The sequence below is a fragment of the Bubalus kerabau genome, chromosome 12 (genome assembly GCF_029407905.1).
Source record: "Bubalus kerabau isolate K-KA32 ecotype Philippines breed swamp buffalo chromosome 12, PCC_UOA_SB_1v2, whole genome shotgun sequence".
Lineage (NCBI taxonomy): Eukaryota > Metazoa > Chordata > Mammalia > Artiodactyla > Bovidae > Bubalus > Bubalus kerabau.
In genome coordinates, this window is record NC_073635.1 from 50,890,786 (window position 1) to 50,910,676 (window position 19,891).

Consider the following 19,891-nt stretch of genomic DNA (forward strand, 5'->3'; position numbering starts at 1 on the left):
TACATTTTTTTCTTTTTCTTTGAGCAAACCATTTTTGACACTTCTGTCTTCCTGTCCCAGTCTGGACTGGTAGAAATTCAAGTTTGCCAAATAGCTGTTTCCAGTATTCTCCGTCACTATCAACCTAGAAATTTCCTTTGATGCTATCCTATGTTGAAAATTCTGTTTCCCTGGGCCATGTCTTCCTCTTTTTCGGCTTACTTCTTCATTTTAGCAGAACATAGATTCCAGGTGCTTTCTGAGAAAGGGAGACTGGGAAGTATTTTTTTTAATTTATCAACATATGTCTGTAAATGCCTTTGTTCTTTATTTATACTACAGTAATGGTTGTGCTGAATATACAGTTCTGCTTGGAAACATTCCTTCAGGCTATGTCAGCAGTGCTCAAGTGTCTTCTGCTACAGAAGTCTAATGTCATTGTGACCTGACCCGTACGACCCTGTTATTTCTCTATGGAGCAGAATCTAAGCTTACCCTTGGGCATTATGAAATTTCACAATGAATTGCCTTGGCATGGCTTTGTTCAGTCTTTCTATTGTGTATTTCCTGAGTCCATTAAATTTTGAAACATGTCCATTAGCTCTGAGAAATTTTTTCAATGATTTCTATGAAAATTTCTGCATGTATTTTCTTTCTGGAACTCCTACCCCTTGGCTTTTGGACCTCCAGACAGATTCTTTAACTGTTTACATTGTTCTCTTATTTTCCATTTCTTTCTCATTTTGCTTTACTTTCTGGAAGATTTTTTTCAACTTAGTTTCATTGTCTTCTATTGAATTTCTCTTTTTATGTTCACTATCAGAAAGTTAATAAAAGTTCTATCCTGTTCTTAACTGACTCTTTGTATTTATGGTAGCCCATCTTGTTTCATAGAAGCAATACTTATTCCCATATGTATATATATCACATATATATGTGTGTGTGTATATCAATTATAGTTTTCTATCTCTGGTGGCTCTGTCAATACCAGCTATATCAATCATAAAACTAATAGCTGCATCTAATATTACCAAATGCTTACCATGTGCCAGGTATTATGTAAAGTATTCTATCAGGCATTACCTCATTAATCCCCACAACAGTTCTAATGAGGTAGATACTCAACCTCATTTGAGTAAATTTGGCTCAACTTTATAGATAAGGAGACTGAAGTTCTGGTAGCTGAAGTAGCCAACATTTACACAGTTTAAAGATTGAGCAGCAATTTGAATTCAGGGAGGACAACTTTAAAGTGAGGCTCTTGAGCTTAATACTATTTCCTAAAGATAGAGCTTTGTGAAAAGTAAAATTACTAATAAAACCAATTAGCCTACATTAGCTGTGTGATTTTATAAATGTCCTAGAATTTGATCAAGGCTCTTTCAGTTCTTCAGTTCTATACTATAACATGATAAACTATACATGTGGCTGATAAATTATGGGGTTCGAGTTTGTGGGCAAGAAAAATGGGCCATGTCGCTTTCTGCTATTTTTTTAGCTGCTACTTATATGCCAACTGGCCTGGTTATTTTAGGCTATTTGCTCACGATAGAGAAAGCATTCAGATGGATATCAAACCATTTCCATTGTTAAAAAAACACTGTCACACATATTACTTGTACCACAAATTTTTCTTAAACACAAAGAAAAATACACTTACTTTAAAATTTACCACAATTGTTAACTCACACATTTTAACAAATAAGGACAATGGCTATTACTCTGAAGAAAACATAAAATAAGGACTTTTTCCCAACTCACACTTTATATTAATAGTTCTCTTTTAGAATAATAATTAATATACTAGTAAATATTCCTCTTTTGAAAAACTTCAATTTGAGAAAAAGCAACAGACAAACAACAAGAATACAAGACTCCATCCTCTCATCTTTGAACAGATAGCTTTTTCAGTTTTACTACATTATGATTTAGTAACGCATGTGTCAAGCCTTTTCCTTTGGACTCACTTTTTTAATTGTTTATGAACTGAGCTTTAAAGCATTTTGAAAATGTATCCTATTTCATAAACAGCTATCGTTCATTAAATGAAATATTCCAACATTTAAAAATAGCAGCAATTATGAGCCAAACTATGACTGGGGGGTCAACTTTCTACTATATCACTCAGAGAGAAAAAAAATAAATAAACTGACAAGTTTTAGAAGTAGGCAAAACCCATTTTCTATGTAACCTCTGAAACAACATGGTTAGCTGCCAGCCTTTCCAAGAAGTCCATTCTTCTGCATATGTTGCAAGTAAGACCTTGTTAGGTCACATAATTTATGGCATTTGGCAGCACTTTGGGACACAAAAGCTACAGTATCCACCTTGACCAGAATAAACTGGCAGTGCCCTTGCTGGAAATTCATTACAGCTGATCAAGGCTATGGAGCGGCACTTCAAAGTCCATCACGTAAGTACTGTGCGGAATGCCAAGGTACTCCGTAGGATAATACCCTTGTGTCATTTGCTAATGACAGGTTCCAGGGCTTACCACTGCTGTATGTACCACCTCATATCCACAGTGTGACATTTTCCTAACATTCTGACATTTCATCTTCACGGCAATGGGCTCTAATCAGAATGGATGGGAAATGTTTTCCCATTTCACAAGTGGAGAAAAAACTGTTTAGAAAGGTAAATAACTTGTCCAAGGTCATAAATATAAAATGTGCTTGGGCAAGATCTTGAATTCAGATCCCTGACCACCCCATAAACGATCAGTCTACTAAAATTCTCACTAAACACATGGGAGAGAGGGAGAAGAGAAAGGGAAGGACTGAGAGAGAAAGAAAGAACCTAACTGATTTATAAATGTTGAAGACAAGGAGATAAGGAAGTTTTATGAGAAGTTACATTAACACACTTCTGATAAATCTTCTAGAGGCTTTTTCCTAGGTTCTGTTTTCTGCTAATAAAATAACAGCATTGTCAGATGACCATGATTGCCGTAGGGCTTTTGTTAAAATTAGAAGACTCTCCATCATTAATAGAAATACCCATAAAGGATTTTGAGTTCTAGCAGAGAAATAAAAATAAGAATACCAGACATCAGAAGTCACTGTTCCAATGCACTACTGCGTTGACTCTCCTGCCCTTAACACTTTGGAAGATAACAGGTAGTTATTTTGTAGACTGTATCTCAAAGTGGGTTTGTTGATGTTTCCTTATGATTAGATTCAAGCATTGCCCCTCTGGCAGGAATACCACAGAAGTGCTTCTGTATTCTTTGTAGCACAGGATTTTAATTTTGTCCATTGTTGATGACGTTCAATTTGTCATTTGATTAAGAAGGTGCCTGTCAGCCTTTTTCATCATAAAGTTACTATTTTCCCCTTTGTAATTACTAAGTACTCATTCTATCCAGTAAATATCCTGATAATGATCAAGTTGTCAATTTATTTTTCACATCCGAAGAGACTCAGTTTCCTTTCATACAGGAAATGGATACCCACTCTAGCATTCTTGCCTGGAGAATTCCATGGACAGAGGGGCCTGGCAGGCTGCAGGCCATGCAGTCACTGAGAGTCGGACGCAAGTGTGCGACTAAGCACCTCAGTACCTTCCTATTATACAACAGGCTACTGTCTGTTGCTGTCAACTATTCTGACGCTTAAATTGTCTCAGATGTCACCACTGGAATCCTTCAAGGTGTTTATGTCTTTGTGACATCCTGCCATCTCTCTTTGACAACTTCTTTATTATCTAGAATGCCAAGGTGCTCTGGACTTATCTCGTAATTTCCATATAGTCCTGGAACTAGCCATTTCTGCCAGGATCCTGGTTCCCTCTTTGTTTCTGTACAGAAACCGAAATCCGAGTCCTAAATCAAAAATCTGGTCACCCGAACAGACTTTAACCTGGTCACCCAGCCAGGCTTAATGTATTATCTGACATGTATAGAAAAGCTGTTCCCAGTGCCTATCAGTGGACCATATATACACATTTATACACATACACATATATTAATACATATATTACATACATATTATATGTATATGTATAATATATGTATATATTATTCTATTGCTCAAAACAGAAAAACCAAGATTCCATATCGCTACCTCTGAGTTGAATTCAACAGCAGCAGAATTCATTCTAATTCCCTCTCCCCTTTTAACTTTGTAATTCCCTTCTCCCAGAATCCCACTATCCTTCAACATTTACATATTTGGTCAGGTCCCTGTATGTAACCAATCTGCACAATTGGCACCTCACCTTCCCCTCACCCCACCCCACCCAGCTCCAGCAGCCCCACACAAGGCACCATCCTTGTACTGGGCACCTGGAATGCTTTCTCCCCTCCACTCTGCCTCTGACACCCTGCGCTGAGCCATCCTGCTTCGGGGCACCCTCTTCACCTGCTCATGCTCCACTTGTAGAAACCAGACTGCCCCCACAGGCTGACAGCCTCCTCACCACACTCCGGTTTCTGCATGCTGCATTGGGACACCCACCCCCGCCACCATATACAGCACCCATTCAGGCTGTCTCCCTGCCCTGAGCCACTGTGTCTCCTCTGCCTTACAGACCCAAGACATATACCTTGCTATGTCTTGTCTAGTAGCTTCAGGAGTGAACTGTTTAGGAAGATGAAAATGAAGAGGAAAAGAAATCACTATGCTATTTTTTTTAATTTAAATTTATTTATTTTAATTAGAGGCTAATTACTTTATAATATTGCATTGGTTTTGCCATACATCAACACTATGCTATTTTTAAACAGAATAAATAAATTCACTGAAGAATACACACATTTCTGTTAAACTACAGCTAAATTTTTTTCATTTTATTTTTAAGTGGAGGATAATTATAATATTGCGATGGTTTCCTTCCATGGAAGCAATCTAAATGTCCATTGAAAAAGGAAGGATAAAGAAGTTGTGGTAGATATACACAATGAAGTATTACTCAGCTATAAAGTGAAATGCATTTAAGTCAGTTCTAATGAGGTAGATGAACCTAGAGCTTATCATACAGAGTGAAGTAGGTCAGGAAAAGGAAGACAAATATAATGTTTAATGCATACGTATGGAATCTAGAAATGCTTAAAGTTTCCAGCATTCCCTCTTAGCTCCTAAGAATCAGTAAAAGAAAGACCTCCATTATAACTTTAAATGGTAAATGATAAAAAGTTCATACAGGATTGGACATCAATATTCTATTTCCCCTCTTCTATACATATATCTCAACTACTAAATGACTACTGTTCAAATTCAGACAGAAGACGCACAAGAATAAATCTAGATCTGAGAATAAAACTTATTTTGAGAGATTATTTTAAATAAGCATTAACTAACTTAAAGTTATCTTAGTAGTTTTTTTTTTCTTAAAGGAAATCTTCTGTAAGCCAGTTGAGAATGAAGCAGAGTAATTAGACAACACATAATATCTTGAAGAGCCTCAGTTTAATCTTACCCTTGAGAAGATATTTTCCAGGGAGCTAGTTAAGGATCTCTTAGCTTTATTTTTCAGAATGTCAAGTTTGAACCTTCCACTGCTTGTCGCATTTTCCGGGATTGTACTATTTGAAATAGTCTATGGAAAGAAAAACATTAATTTTGGTTTGGAAAAACTCAAGGTTAAATGAAGCTTTAAAGACAGGCTTATGATTAAACCATTAAAAAGCACAAGAATTCTTCTGGAGCTCTATTAAAGAAGTAATAATTTAGGTTCCACATCATAAGCACACAGATTATAAGCAAATGGGCTTAATTTTTAATATTATAAGTAATAAAAAGATAGAAATAAGATCTTTCATTTATGCCTTTCCTCTCTGCTAATATATTCCTGCTGCATTTAACAAAAACTAAAGATGTCACTTTTTACTGCTGTTATTTTGATTAATAACTATAATCATGCCTTTCCAAATTGCATACTTTATATCCAAATTACCAAGGAAAACACAAGAAACAGTTTTCAAAGAACAAAGAATCTTTTAGTAAACCTGGATTCTGCTAATGCCTTTGTTATAATTCACTTTTCATTTGCAAGTGGGTCATCTATCTTTTCGATCAACAAGTACTCCCTGATAGTACTAAACTGTATGAGAACCTACAATATGTCCACTATATAAACTGAGATTCTCTAAATATTTTATCCTATACAGACATAAAAAGCTACTATGTATATCACATGGTTCTTCGTGCCAGAAAACTTCCAAAAGAGAAAACTTATCCTTTGCTTGTGGAGGAAATATTCTCACATTTAACAGTGAAAATAAGCAACACATAAGTATCAAACATGGAACCATGAGCTGTGGCTCTCAATGGTTAGGAAGAAAAAGATACACAGGATTTAATGCGGGCAGGAAAAAAAAAGGGGGGGGGCGGTGAAGACTTTCCCAACACTGGGAATGATGTTGGCAAAATCATAAAGGCTGAGATGCTCACAGGACGGGATGTCAGTACAGATAGTTGACTAAAACAGAAGGAAGTGAGTGGAAAGTGGGAAAGTGAAGCTGGAGATAAAACCTTGATCCTAAATGCTGGGTCATTAGGAAGAATCACTGATTACAATTTATAAGCAGAAGAACACCACTGTGAAAGTAATGGTTGGGGAAAATTTATGTGTAAAGAGTGTTCAAAAGTCACCCAAAGGACTGGGAAATCAGAGACTGGAAGATCAGATAGGAGGCTTCAGCACAGTCTACACAGGAGACAACAAAGGTCCGTAGTGGGGTTGGCGCCACAGGATCTTCTAAGGAGTTACTGATAAAAGAAACACGACTGCCATCCAAAAGGAAAGAAAACAATGGATCGGAATGTGGGCTGGACTGGGTTCTGGCTGTGTATAAGGACTAGGATGACTCATTATTCTAAGGCTTTGGGGTGAATGACACGACTGAGATGGGGAAATCGTATTGTCACCGAGCACAATGCCTGACAGAGCAGCTCCTCAGTGAATCTGCTGTTGTTTAGTCTCTAAGCCATGTCCTACTCTTTGCTACCCTATGGACTGTAGCCCGCCAGGCTTCTCTGTCCATGGGATTCTCCAGGCAAGAATACTGGAATGGGTTGTTATTTCCTTCTCCAGGGGATCTTCCCAACCCAGGAATCAAACATACGTCTCCTATATTGCAGGCAAGTTCTTTACCACTGAACCACCTGGGAAGCCCACTCAGTGAATACTAGTGGAAGGAAGAAAGGAAAAGAAAGAACAAAGGAGAGCAAGAGGAAGGAATTTAAGTATACTGGCAGGAAAACATACATAAATTGTTAAAATCTCCTCTGTGACCTTGAATTCTCTCCATCATATAGAAAATTTGTATCACTACTCACATACTGCCTTTGGCCTTCTGGTCAACATGACTATTATCATCAATGACTGATTTAAGCAAACCGAGAACAGATTTTACTCTTTAAATTTCTTGACCTTCCTGTGTCACTGGACATCATTGATCTTCTTACTTGAACTTTTCTCCTACCTTGGTCATACCATAATAAATCTTTCTACCTCATTATTCCCTTTCAGTCCTTTATTACTGGCTCCATTTTAATTTACTCATTGCCTAAAATGTGGGTATCCCTCAGAACACCCGCCTTTGACTTCAAACCTGTGCCAAAGCTCACTGTCTTCTGTATTTATAATGTCAACTCATATTCTATGAGCACCAAATCCATTTTCTAATTATATCTCAAACACACTTGTAAAATTGAATTCTTCTTTCTTATTTCCATCTTCTGCCCTACTCTTGTCTTCTTTGTGTATTTGTTAGCTATTGCACCCAGTTCTTCCAAATCTGAAACTTTGAAGTCTCTCCCAGCAAGACCCTCTCCCATCCTAAACATATCTATCCAATCAGTCACCAAGTCCTAAGGATCATGCTTCCCAAATAGCTCTTGACTCAGTGCCTCCCTTACATCTCCAGGGCTCCAGTTTAGCCTCTCTCTAAGGCAAAATAAATTTTTCAAGATAGAATTATTCAATCTATTTATGTCCCAGTGCTATCTCTGTCTAAAACATTCTTATATATCATGGTACAAACCACACTGTACTTCCATTTTCACTTCATTTGATTACATGTTGGTTTTTCCTTCTAAACAGTTAGAGGTCAGAAAAGAGCTGTCATTATTCATCTCTATTGCCTAGTACATAGTATGCACTTGATAAATGAATCACTTCCAACATAGTCTATTACCAGAGTCTCCCAATTCGAAAATGTGACTTCAGTCCTGGCACTGTCAACCCCCTCACTCACCAACCAGCCCCACAAACCGGCCATCACTATGACAGAAGAATTATCTGTTTAAAGTACAAATCTGATTTTCTCTTGCTCTTACCTGAAATCCTTCAATGACAAAGTCAGGCATAGCACTTAAGGCTCTTTATCATCTCACCACTGCTTAGCCTCCAGCCTTATCCCCCATCAATCCCCAGTTCAGTTCAGTTCAGTCACTCAGTCGTGTCCGACTCTGCGACCCCATGAATCGCAGCATGCCAAGCCTCCCTGTCCATCACCAACTCCCGGAGTTCACTCAAACTCACATCCATCGAGTCGGTGATGCCATCCAGCCATCTCATCCTCTGTCGTCCCCTTCTCCTCCTGACCCCCAAGCAAACCCTCAAAAGCCAGTATGTCCTTGGAAGGCCTGCAAGGAGTATGTTCACTCATGGTGACAAAGTTACCACTTAACTGCTCAGTGTTCCTTCTTAAAACACAAATCCTCAACTGTTCTGATTAGAAAATTTTATCTCCCCTAAAATTCCAGCCCCACCCTCCCCCCAAAATCTCTTCCTCTCCAATTCTTTCATGCTTTCGTCTTCCCTCACTCTCTGCTCTGGTTCCAAAGCAAACACATAGCCACTTCGTGTTCACTGCACATTCTTTTAAAAAGCTATCTTGTTGCCTGTACTACATGTATCTATTAATATTTATGGTCACAAAGAGTCAGAAAGGACTGAGCAACTAACACTTTTCACTTTTAATATTTAGGCTTGCATTCCCTTTTGGATTATTTGAGGTCCTCTCTGCAGGCTGCATCATCATTGATGTCTTTTTTGTCACATTATCATATAGCTTGGCTCATAGAAAGTCCTCTAGAAGTACTTGTACAATAAATAATTAAGGAATCACTTATCACATGGTATGTGATTTGTTCTGAATAAAATGAAATAAAAATATAACCTGAATTAGTGTTATTGAGGTAAATATGTCATAATTTCCTTAGATGTCATTGCCACTGGTCTTGCTTTATCTACATGCAGCTGAGAACACATTCTAAACCATGTGCACAGAAGTATCATCCCTTAGTTTGCAGTCAGGAGAGCCGTTTCCATGACATTACTTCTTCTTTGCATGTTTGCTTTCTACCACTCAAGGCTGTGTAAGTTTTTAATGAAATAAGATGTTCATATGGATTTGAAATAAAATAATGGATTAGTATTACTAAAATACATACATTTGTTCTAAATCATGAGCATTTGCTATCACTGGTTTTCTATCAAAATTCACAATTTTTTTACATTTTAAAAGCATCACAATTTTATCTCCATGTGTCAATGCTCACTAAAATTTACTATAAAATTTCTGAGATGCTAGGAGGAAAAGGATGATTAGGGCTTAACCCTAAAGATGAGAACACAAAGCAAAGAAACTCCTTTTACAACTTCTATGAAATTTTGATTGAATATATGAAAAAAACAAAAATCAGTCAGGGAGTAAACGTCTCACCAATGGGCCTTCCCCGATATGAACATGTGTCTTCTGCTTGGCTTCGCATAGCTGCCTCAGATGTAAAATCACAAGTTCATTCTCCTCCTGGTCATTGACTGCCTTCATTTTCTGTTGAAGACAGACCAACAGCACATTATGGGAAGACAACGTCCACTGTTTTATTCTCATTTAATTTTATCTGTCTGGTAGACAAACATAAATAAAGCTAAGCACTTAGCTGCTCTTAGGAACAAAAGGGGGTTCTAGTAACTATCAGAGAATATAGTGGGATACCTAAAGGAACTCAAAAAACAGGATCCAATTCTCATTCTTTATATCTTATTTGTGAGGACGATAAATCATGTTACCTGAACGCGTTCAAAGATGTCAGCTTGCTCGTTATCTGTCAGGGATGAGAGATGCCTCTGTATTACCAGCTTGGCTCTTGGTGGGTAGAGACCTAAGGGAAATGATCGGGATTCATGTTAAACAGCTTCTAGCCACAGAGATATATATGTTAGTCACTCAGTTGTGTCTGATTCTTTGTGACCCCATGGACTGTAGCCTACCAGGCTTCTCTGTCCATGGGATTTTCCTGGCAAGAATACTGGAATGGGTTGCCATTTCCTTCTCCTGGAGATCTTCCCAACCCAGGGACTGACCCAGGGAATTAGAAAGAAGAAAAGCTTCTAGAAACTTCTCAGCTCTACATTTCTTTGTGCAATATACAACAAAATTCTGGGGAAATCTGTGATCATGTTCAGAAACACTAACCCTGGGGACTGAACCCTGCACTGCTAGACAGATTCTTTACCACTCAAATATAAATATAAATATATAAAATGTACTGCTGCTTGTCCCTTCACCAGCAGGCTCTGAAGTTAAACCTTCTCAAGGAGTTATGTCCCTGCCTACAACAAACCTTGGAACACTGCAAAGAAATAATTAAATGGAAAATCTCCTCACCAAAAACAATGACCCCTATGAGTGATCTTGAAGTCAGACTTATTAACAAAAAATGTCTCAGTTCAGTTCAGTTCAGTTCAGTCACTCAGTCGCGTCCCACTCTTTGCGACCCCATGAACCGCAGCACGCCAGGCTTCCCTGTCCATCACCAATTCCCGGAGTCTACCCAAACCCATGTCCATTGAGTCAGTGATGCCATCCAACCATATCATCCTCTGTCATCCCCTTCTCCTCTTGCCCCCAATCCCTCCCAGCATCAGGGTCTTTTCCAATGAGCCAGCTCTTCGCATCAGGTGGCCAAAGTACTGGAGTTTCAGCTTCAGCATCAGTCCTTCCAATGATCACCCAGGACTGATCTCCTTTAGGATGGACTGATTGGGTCTCCTTGCGGTCCAAGGGACTCTCAAGTCTTCTCCAACACCACAGTTCAAAAGCATCAATTCTTTGGCACTCAGTTTTCTTTATAGTCCAATTCTCACATCCATACATGACCACTGGAAAAACCATAGCCTTGACTAGATGGACCTTTGTTGGCAAAGTAATGTCTCCGCTTTTTAATATGCTGTCTAGGTTGGTCATAACTTTCCTTCCAAGGAGTAAGCGTCTTTTAATTTCATGGCTGCAATCACCATCTGCAGTGATTTTGGAGCCCAGAAAAATAAAGTCAGCCACTGTTTCCACTGTTTCCCCATCTATTTGCCATGAAAAATAGCTTCCATGGTTAGCTGTTGATTTGGTATCATGTGTCTACACCATGAAGGTACTACACCATGAAGGTACTTCAGACACCGCTGAAGGTATTAACAAACTCAGCCATCGTAGAAACTCTTAGATGACTATTAGCCTTGGCCAAAATCTCTACGCTTAAAACTGGACATTCAAAAAAGAAAAAATAACTACTAATATTAAAAAGCAGACCTGGAGCTTATTAGGTAAGAAGCTCTCCTCTTTATGCAGGTCTTGGTAATGAAACTTCAAGGACATCATTACTACTTAGGGACATTTTTTAGTGTTACAATTTTCCCAACAAACTGTTTATATTCTTATATCATGTTATTCATATATCCGTTGCACTTCTACACATAATTTAGGTTAAATCCTCAGGCAAACATCTTTTCCATAAAAACATTTTTAATTTTTTAAAAGGGGAAGTGAAATTCATATTAATAATGATTTGCCTGACCATCCATTTTTAAGAAACAGATCTACATAGTTAGGGGTCACTTATAATATTGCTACTGTACTGTGATTAGAAAGAGGATATCCAGCTATTCATATTTAATGACTCTTAAATGTAGACTGCACTTTAAAATCCCTAAGAGAGATTTGCCTCAAAATATGCATTGTTTAAAAAAAAAAAAACAACAACTAGAATTCCTATCATGGTGTGTAGAACATGTATAGGGCCACCACTGGACCTGTTTTAAACCACTGTGTAGTATATGATGGGAACTGGAAAGAAGAAAAGCTTCTAGAAACGTCTCAGCTCTACATTTCTTTGTGCAATATACAACAAAATGCTATGAAAATCTGTGATCACATTCAGAAACACTAAAATTCATTTTGATGGTATGATGTCACACACTACCACAGCTTATTATTTGCTGGCAAAGTCTCCTCACGCAGTATATTAAGAAACTGAATCACATGAGTGGGGTTTTTTGTTTGTTTGTTTTATGTTGTTTATTATTCCAGTATGTTATTAGCATGTGTAGAAGGATAAAAGATTAAAAAGGAGGAAAGTAAACAGGGTATTTACTTGAAGTATGTAACTAAATCTATAGCCCAGGAAGTTTCTTCCGTCTTTCATTTCAAAGGAAGAATTGCAAACAGCTGTATATTATTTATTTTCAAACTATGCATGCCCCCTACACTGCCTTGAATTTGATTTGGCTTCCAATTTGGAATCACTGATTAGTGAATTAACTAGTCCTGAGAGGTAAGTATATTATTTAGCCCTCACACAAGTTATTGTAGGAAAACAAGATTGAGGATAATTGTTCCATCTCCACAATGCTCAGCATCACTTTAGTTTCACATGCTGAGGATGGTCCTCGAGAGATGGTGCCCTCAGACACTGCTTCCTGGATTTACTCTGGTCCACCAACATGACTGTGCTACTCTTCCCGGTCTATGCCCATAACATAGGCATAGATTATGCTGGCATATGTATCTACTCCCTTTCTTTCTTTCTTTTTCAGTACAAAAAGAACTCCATATTAATGCAGCCAAATGTATTGACAGGACTCTATAATTCTGAGTAAGCTATATGAAATACTAATATCTGCTGCTGCTGCTGCTAAGTCGCTTCAGTCATGTCCGACTCTGTGCGACCCCAGAGATGGCAGCCCACCAGGCTCCCCCGTCCCTGGGATTCTCCAGGCAAGAACACTGGAGTGGGGTGCCATTTCCTTCTCCAATGCATGAAAGTGAAAAGTGAAAGTGAAGTCACTCAGTTGTCTCCGACTCTTAGCGACCCCAGGGACTGCAGCCCACCAGGCTCCTCCGTCCATGGGATTTTCCAGGCAAGAGTACTGGAGTGGGGTGCCATTGCCTTCTCCAATACTAATATCTAGATACTCCTAAATACTTGTATATACTCCTATCTTTCTCACTTTCTACTCCTATTAATTTGTGTTGAATCTCAATGCAGTCCTTTTTCCAGCTTTATACTTTGTACATAACACAAGTTCAGAATCCACAGTTATCCTGCCCCAGTGAAAACAGCCTTTCGGGAAACACACTGATGCCATGGCTTCAGGACAGTGTGATCCTGAAAATCCTTGCTTTCTGATATTCTTCCAGAAAGAAGCATCAAGTTGCTGTGGAATCAGATTGAACAAGTTCAAATCCTGATTCTGCCCCTCCTAAGCAGTGAGGATGTGATAGTTATTACTCACTATGCATCTCAGTGCCTGTTCCTTATGAGTAAAATGAGGATTAAAAATAGCACCTATCTTGTGGGATTTCTATATGGATGAAGTGGTCCATTGGAAAAGACTCTGATGCTGGGAGGGATTGGGGGCAGGAGGAAAAGGGGACGACAGAGGATGAGTTGGCTGGATGGTATCACCGACTCGATGGACGTGAGTTTGAGTGAACTCCGGGAGTTGGTGATGGACAGGGAGGCCTGGTGTGCTGCAATTCATGGGGTCACAAAGAATCGGACACGACTGAGCGACTGAACGGAAGTGGTCCAAGATATGGAAACCACAATAGTGCTGAGGCACAGTAAGTCTTATGAGAGTTATCTGTCTTAAGTTATTCCTTTCATTTTTACTACCAGAGCACTGCCGTATCTTATGTTCTCTTAGCCTAATGCCAAAGACAAGGGTAAAAGATCGAATCAGAAGGTGTTAGCCAAGGCCTTGGGAAAAGAATCTGTGTGAATCTTTCTCAGTCAGTAAGAACCCTTCCTTTGCTCTGTTCAGATACATACATACCTTGAAGGTTGGGGACCTTAAATTTCAGTCCATTCAAGATCTTGGGAGGGCCCTACTAATTCTGGGTGTATAGTTTGCATTCTCTTTCTTTACAAAGGTCTCTAAAACTAAAATTTTTAAAGGAGCTTTTTTTTAATATGATTTGCATAATTTCCTACTGGTGGTTTTATCTTTTTCTTATAGATAATAACAGTCCTCACAAATTCCAAACATCAATCTGCTATCTCCTCATTTGTTGCTTATCATTTAACTTCCAAGTAAGCAGTTGTTGTTTTGTAAAAATGTTAAGATTTTATAAAATCAAATCTGTCAATGTCTTCTTTTGGTAGTTTCTGCATTTCTGTGTCTTAATAAAGGCTTTCTTGTTTAGGGACAAAATAACATTTTTATTTTAATGATTTTAGTATTTTTCTTGTTTACATTGAAGACTTTGATCCCTCTAGAATGTATTTTCAGTAGATACATAGAAGGAATCTTTGGATGGCAAACTGATTCAACACCATCTCTTGAATCACTCAGCCTTTTCTCCCCAGATTTATATTCCCTTTATCATACACCAAAAACTGTTCCATTTTTGTAAAGGTTATATATATGTTTGAAAACAAGGCATGTTCTGCAAAATATTATAAATTTTTAAATTTGACTATTACATTTAAATAGTCCTTATTCACACAGATGAGTGGAAATTCAATAAATTTTGCCATGTGCCTTTGATTTTCCTGCCTACTCAACAGATATCACAAGTTACACTTATTACGGCTCATACATTCTCTGCTTTATTCTACAGCTCAACCTCTCCCCATCAACACTAACATCTATCATACTGAATCACATTTACTTGCTCCCAAGCCTGCCTTCCCTTCAGACTATAAGCTTCCTGAAGGCACAATCCGGATCTCAATCATCTCTGCATCCCCAGTGCTGAGCACGCTACCCAGAACGTGATTTTGGGTAGGCCAAAAAGTTCGTTTGGGTTTTTCCATAAGCAGATTTAGAAAACTTGAATGAACTTTTTGGCCAACCCAACAGATGCTTAACAAATATCGATTAAATTGTGTGTCCTCTCGGGTGCAGTAGCTTTCAACCTTTTTTATTAGGGGACAAGGAGAAGAGAGGAAAACTGAATCAGAATCACCTCTTCCTCATGTCCCTCCCCCTCTTCAAAACACATTTTTTTTTCAACTTGCTTTATGACATCATGTCTATTATCTGGGTGATTTTCAAATGTCCCTCAAAAGTTAGGAAAGTTTCATTCCTGTTCTAAACCTTTAGGGAAAAAAGAACACATCATCAAGTGAGAAGAGAAAAAAATCTACAGTCAACATTCTGGGAGGGTTTGCCTCTCTTCATTCATTCAACAAATATTTAGTCAGTTCCCACTGTGCACACAGTAGAGACCTAAGAACTGTGGGAAATGCAAGTTCCTCCCTGGAGTCTACCTCTGGAAAAAAAGTTAAAAAATAAACAAAAAAGGAAAAAGAGCCCAGCACCTAGGAGAGACTGACTGTACAAATTTGACTGGATGTGAGAAATGATTCTTAGGGCTCTTAGTTCACCTCGAAACAAAGAAGCATTCAACGACAGTAGCAACTTTCTCACTTCCTCAATGCCAAAGCAAACTCCTCTCTGCCAAGGCCGATTTATACTGTACCTTCGATCCTTTCACAGAGCTTATGCAAAGAGTGCATGGGGCAGGCCTCACACAGCTTAATCTGGGTCTTGGCACTCTGCAGGGCAGCGGCCGTGCTGAAAGCCTGTTTCAGAGTCAGCATTACCTCATCAACCTATAAGAAAAACAGAGGCCAGGTCTGCAAACGTTTGCCTTAGGGTAACATATTAAAAGCCCAATAGCAATGCGAGGCTTCGTTGATGCCTACTAAATCTTAATAATGTAATTTTGATGATAGAGAGAAAACATTGTCTTGCAGTTAGACCTTCAATTAATTATACATAAAATTGGAAAATGGATGAAATAAGACTATTTTAATGTATATAATACAACAATACTGACCTGTTACTTGAATGCTGTTTTTGAATCCCACTGAGTACTATGCTATCAGTTACATGATAGCCAATCAGAACTTTGTTTTCTTTTTTTAAATTTTATAGAATTATAGTTGATTTAGTTTTGTTTCAGGTAGACAGCAAAGTGATTCAGTTATACATATATATATTCATTCTTTATCAGATTCTTTTCTCATATAGGTTATCACAGAATATTGAGTACAGTTCCCTGCCCTATACAGTAGGTCATTGTTGGTTATCTAAGGTCTTTATTAAATTAAAGTAGTTTATCAGATAAAGATCTCTTTGGAAGTTTTGCCTGCAATACATAGGGAGCAACAAAATAAGTCTAACATTAACTTGTGTTAATAAGTATCTTATTGACTTTATCCTTTTGGATCATTTTTAGTGCAACAAGTGAACATGTGTTTAACCAAAGTTCTGGGGAGAAACGAGCTCAATAAATAACATGGTAAGTGGGAGGGAGGTTCAAGAGGGAGAAAACACATTTATACCTATGGCTAATTCATGTTGATGTATGGCAGAAACCAACATAATATTGTAAAGCAATCATCCTCCAATTAAAAATAAATATATTTTTTTAAAATTAAAAAAATAATAATCTTGGGGAAATTCTATGAAGGCTGCTGAAGTTTCTTTTCCTAGAGTTCTACTGAGATATAATCGATATACAGCACTGTATAAGTCTGAGGTGTACAGTATGATTTGACTTACATGCATCATGAAATAGTTATCACAATAAGTTTAGTGAACATCATCATCTCACATAGACACAAGATTAAATAAACAGAATTTTTTTTGTCCTTGTGATGAGAACTCCTGTCTTTTCTCTATGGCTTCTATTTATTAATATTAACATTTTGCTTCTGATTTGTGACACTAAGAACTTCTGACATCTTCCTGTCTAATAGCAGGGTCTCACCACTAGGTCAAGAGCTTGAAAACTGCCAGCCTGTTTCTTCCTTGCTCTTCCAATGACTTAGTCAAGAAGTTGGACTCTAGCATTCTGATTTCCTGGTTGTTTCTTCGAGGTCAACCAACAGCTCATCCTCCAGGCATTGTTAAGCCAACTTCAAGCCAGGTTTCCTCCTCTGTGGCACAATCATCAGAGTCAAGTGTCGTTTTCTCACCCACTGTAGAACTGAGGTCAAAGTCTAAAACCTGCATGGGGAGCTGTGAAGTACCAGGGCCTTATCCAAACTATCTCTGATATTCAAAACCATTCACACGCTTTATAAACTATGCTTTGTTTTGTTCTGTTTTTATTGAGGTAACATTTGTTTATAACATTATATAAGTTTCTTGGTACAAATTTAATTCAACTTCTGTATACACAGTGTGCTTAGCACCAAAGTCTCACTTCCATCTGTCACTATACGGTTGACCCCTTTACCATTCTGCTCTCTCTCCCACCCCTGGTCCCTCTGGTAACCACCAATCTGTTCTTTGAGTGTATGTGTTTGTTTCTGTTTTATTTTTTATACTCTGCATATGAGGGAATCACACTTATTTCTCATAGCGTAATACCCTCAAGGTCTAGGTCCAGTCATGTTGTCATTAATGGCAAGATTTCATATTTTTACATGGCTGAATAATAATCCATTTTATATATATATTATATATATATATATTCCCTGGTGGCTCAGATGGTAAAGAATCTACCTGCAATGCAGGAGACCTGGATTCAATCTCTGCATTGGGAAGATCCCCTGGAGAAGGCAATGGCAGTATTCTTGCCTGGGAAATCTCATGGAGAGAGGAGCCTAGCAGGCTACAGTCCATGGGGTCACAAAGAGTCAGACATGACTGAGCAACTAAGCACAGAATATACATGTGTATATATATACACATCACATCTTCTTTACCCATTCATCCATTGATGGGCACTTCCACTGATACCATATCTTGGCTCTTGTAAACCACAATGAACAGAGTGGTGCATATCTTTTCAAATTAGTGTTTTTAGTTTTTTCAGATAAATACCCAGAAATGGAATTGCTGGACCACATAATAATTCTATTCTTAATTTTTTGAGGAATCTCCATATTGTTTTCCATAGTGGCAGCACCAGTTTATTTTCTACCAAAACAAAAGGCCAACAGGCACATGAAAAGATGCTTAACATCACTAATTTTTAGGGAAATGCAAATCAAAACCACAATTGAGATATCACCTCACACACATATCAGAATAGCTATTACCCAAAAGACAAGACATATTTAATAACAAGTGTTGGAGAGGATGTTGAGGAAAAAGACCCTTCGTACACACAAGCCATTTTTAAAGACCTTTTTCTCCCTCCCCTTATGGCCTGGTTTAAGAAAAAGTTATTACTTAAAGGAGTTACTCCACTGTTGCATCTGAGTGTATGAAGAACCTGGAATAAAAAGAAACTTTATCCACAAGTCCATTCTCTGTATCTCTATTTCTGCCCTGCAAATGGGTTCATCAGTACCATTTTCCTAGAGTCCATATATACGCATTAATATAAAATATCTGTTTTTCTCTTACTTCACTCTGTATAACAGGCTCTAGGTTTGTCCACCTCAGTTCAACTAACTCAGATTTGTTCCTTTTTATGACTGAGTAATAATCCACTGTATATATGTACCACAACTTCTCTATCCATTCACCTGGACAGAGTGGGGGAAGGAGAGGGTAGGACAAACTGAGAGAGTAGCACTGAAATATAATGCATGCATGCATGCAAAGTTGCTTCAGTCATATCTGACTCTGTGTGACCCTACGGACTGTAGCCTGCCAGGATCCTCTGTCGATGGGATTCTCTAGGCTGGAGTGGGCTGCCTTGCTCACCTCCAGGGGAATCTGCCTGACCCAGGGATCAAACCCAAGCCTCTTACCTCCTGCATTGGAGGTGGGTTCTTTATCACTAGCGCCACCTGATATAATACCATGGGTAAAATAGAAATCTAGTGGGAAATTGCTATATAACACAGGGAGCTCAGCCTGGTGCTCTGTGACATCCTAGAGGGGTGGGATGGGGGTGAGATTCAAGAGGGAGGGGTCATATGTATATATAGAGTTGATTCACATTATTGTATGGCGGAAATCAATAAAACACTGTAAAGCTATTATTCTCCAATAAAAAATTTAAAAAGACACTTTATTCTTCTGATATTGCTTAAAGGACCAAGTAGCCAGTGATTAGTCAGCTATGTTTTACTATAACTTTTTAAAAAGCTCATCAGTAATTTCATATCATTCTATGTACAAAAATGGAGTATCCATAATCTGCTCTTTTATACTATAATTTAAAAAAATAAAGAGTTCTAACGCTCAAAAATAAAAGCACTACATGCTTTAGTGACTTTGCATTTTCATTTCATTTGCCTTGTTATGTACTCAAAAGCAATTTCAATGACTTACATTGATATTTACTATTGTTTTCTTGTTTCTCATTAATTTAAGGCAGTGAAGGGGTTAGTCACCTGTTTAACTTTCAGGTAGGTTTATTATTTGTTATTTGGTAATAATGTGATGTAAAAGGCCTCCAATGGAAATACTGAACTTTCATGATTTTTTAATCCATTTCTAGATGAAACGAGATCATTTCAATGGTGACTGAAATGTGGCTACTGATTTCTCCCAGCCATAAATATTACTAAAATTTTACTTCTAAAATTTTCAGTGTTTTACTTTGCTTTAATCTATCATTTTATAGATGGTTTATAAATTCTATGATGGTATCAGAGCAACCAAAAGTTAAATTAGTACTATGAAGTTAAATTCAGTTCAGTCGCTCAGTCGTGTCCAACTCTTGGCGACCCCACGGACTGCAGCATGTTAGGTTTCCCTGTCCATC

The 19,891-nt window shown here is 38.0% G+C and overlaps 1 protein-coding gene across 5 annotated transcripts in view; it reads right to left on the reverse strand.

The window, feature by feature from the left end:
* Positions 1-19,891, reverse strand: part of TBC1D4 (TBC1 domain family member 4) — a 215,469-nt gene that overhangs the window by 53,827 nt on the left and 141,751 nt on the right. For 4 of the 5 annotated variants that reach the window (XM_055542659.1, XM_055542656.1, XM_055542660.1 and 1 more), the window contains 4 exons: positions 15,695-15,827; positions 10,003-10,094; positions 9,653-9,763; positions 5,398-5,517 (listed from right to left, as the gene is read on the reverse strand). In XM_055542659.1, the coding sequence (XP_055398634.1) occupies positions 5,398-5,517; positions 9,653-9,763; positions 10,003-10,094; positions 15,695-15,827 (456 nt within the window). The remainder of the gene's footprint in view (positions 1-5,397; positions 5,518-9,652; positions 9,764-10,002; positions 10,095-15,694; positions 15,828-19,891) is intronic. The other variant, XM_055542657.1, reaches the window with a different exon arrangement.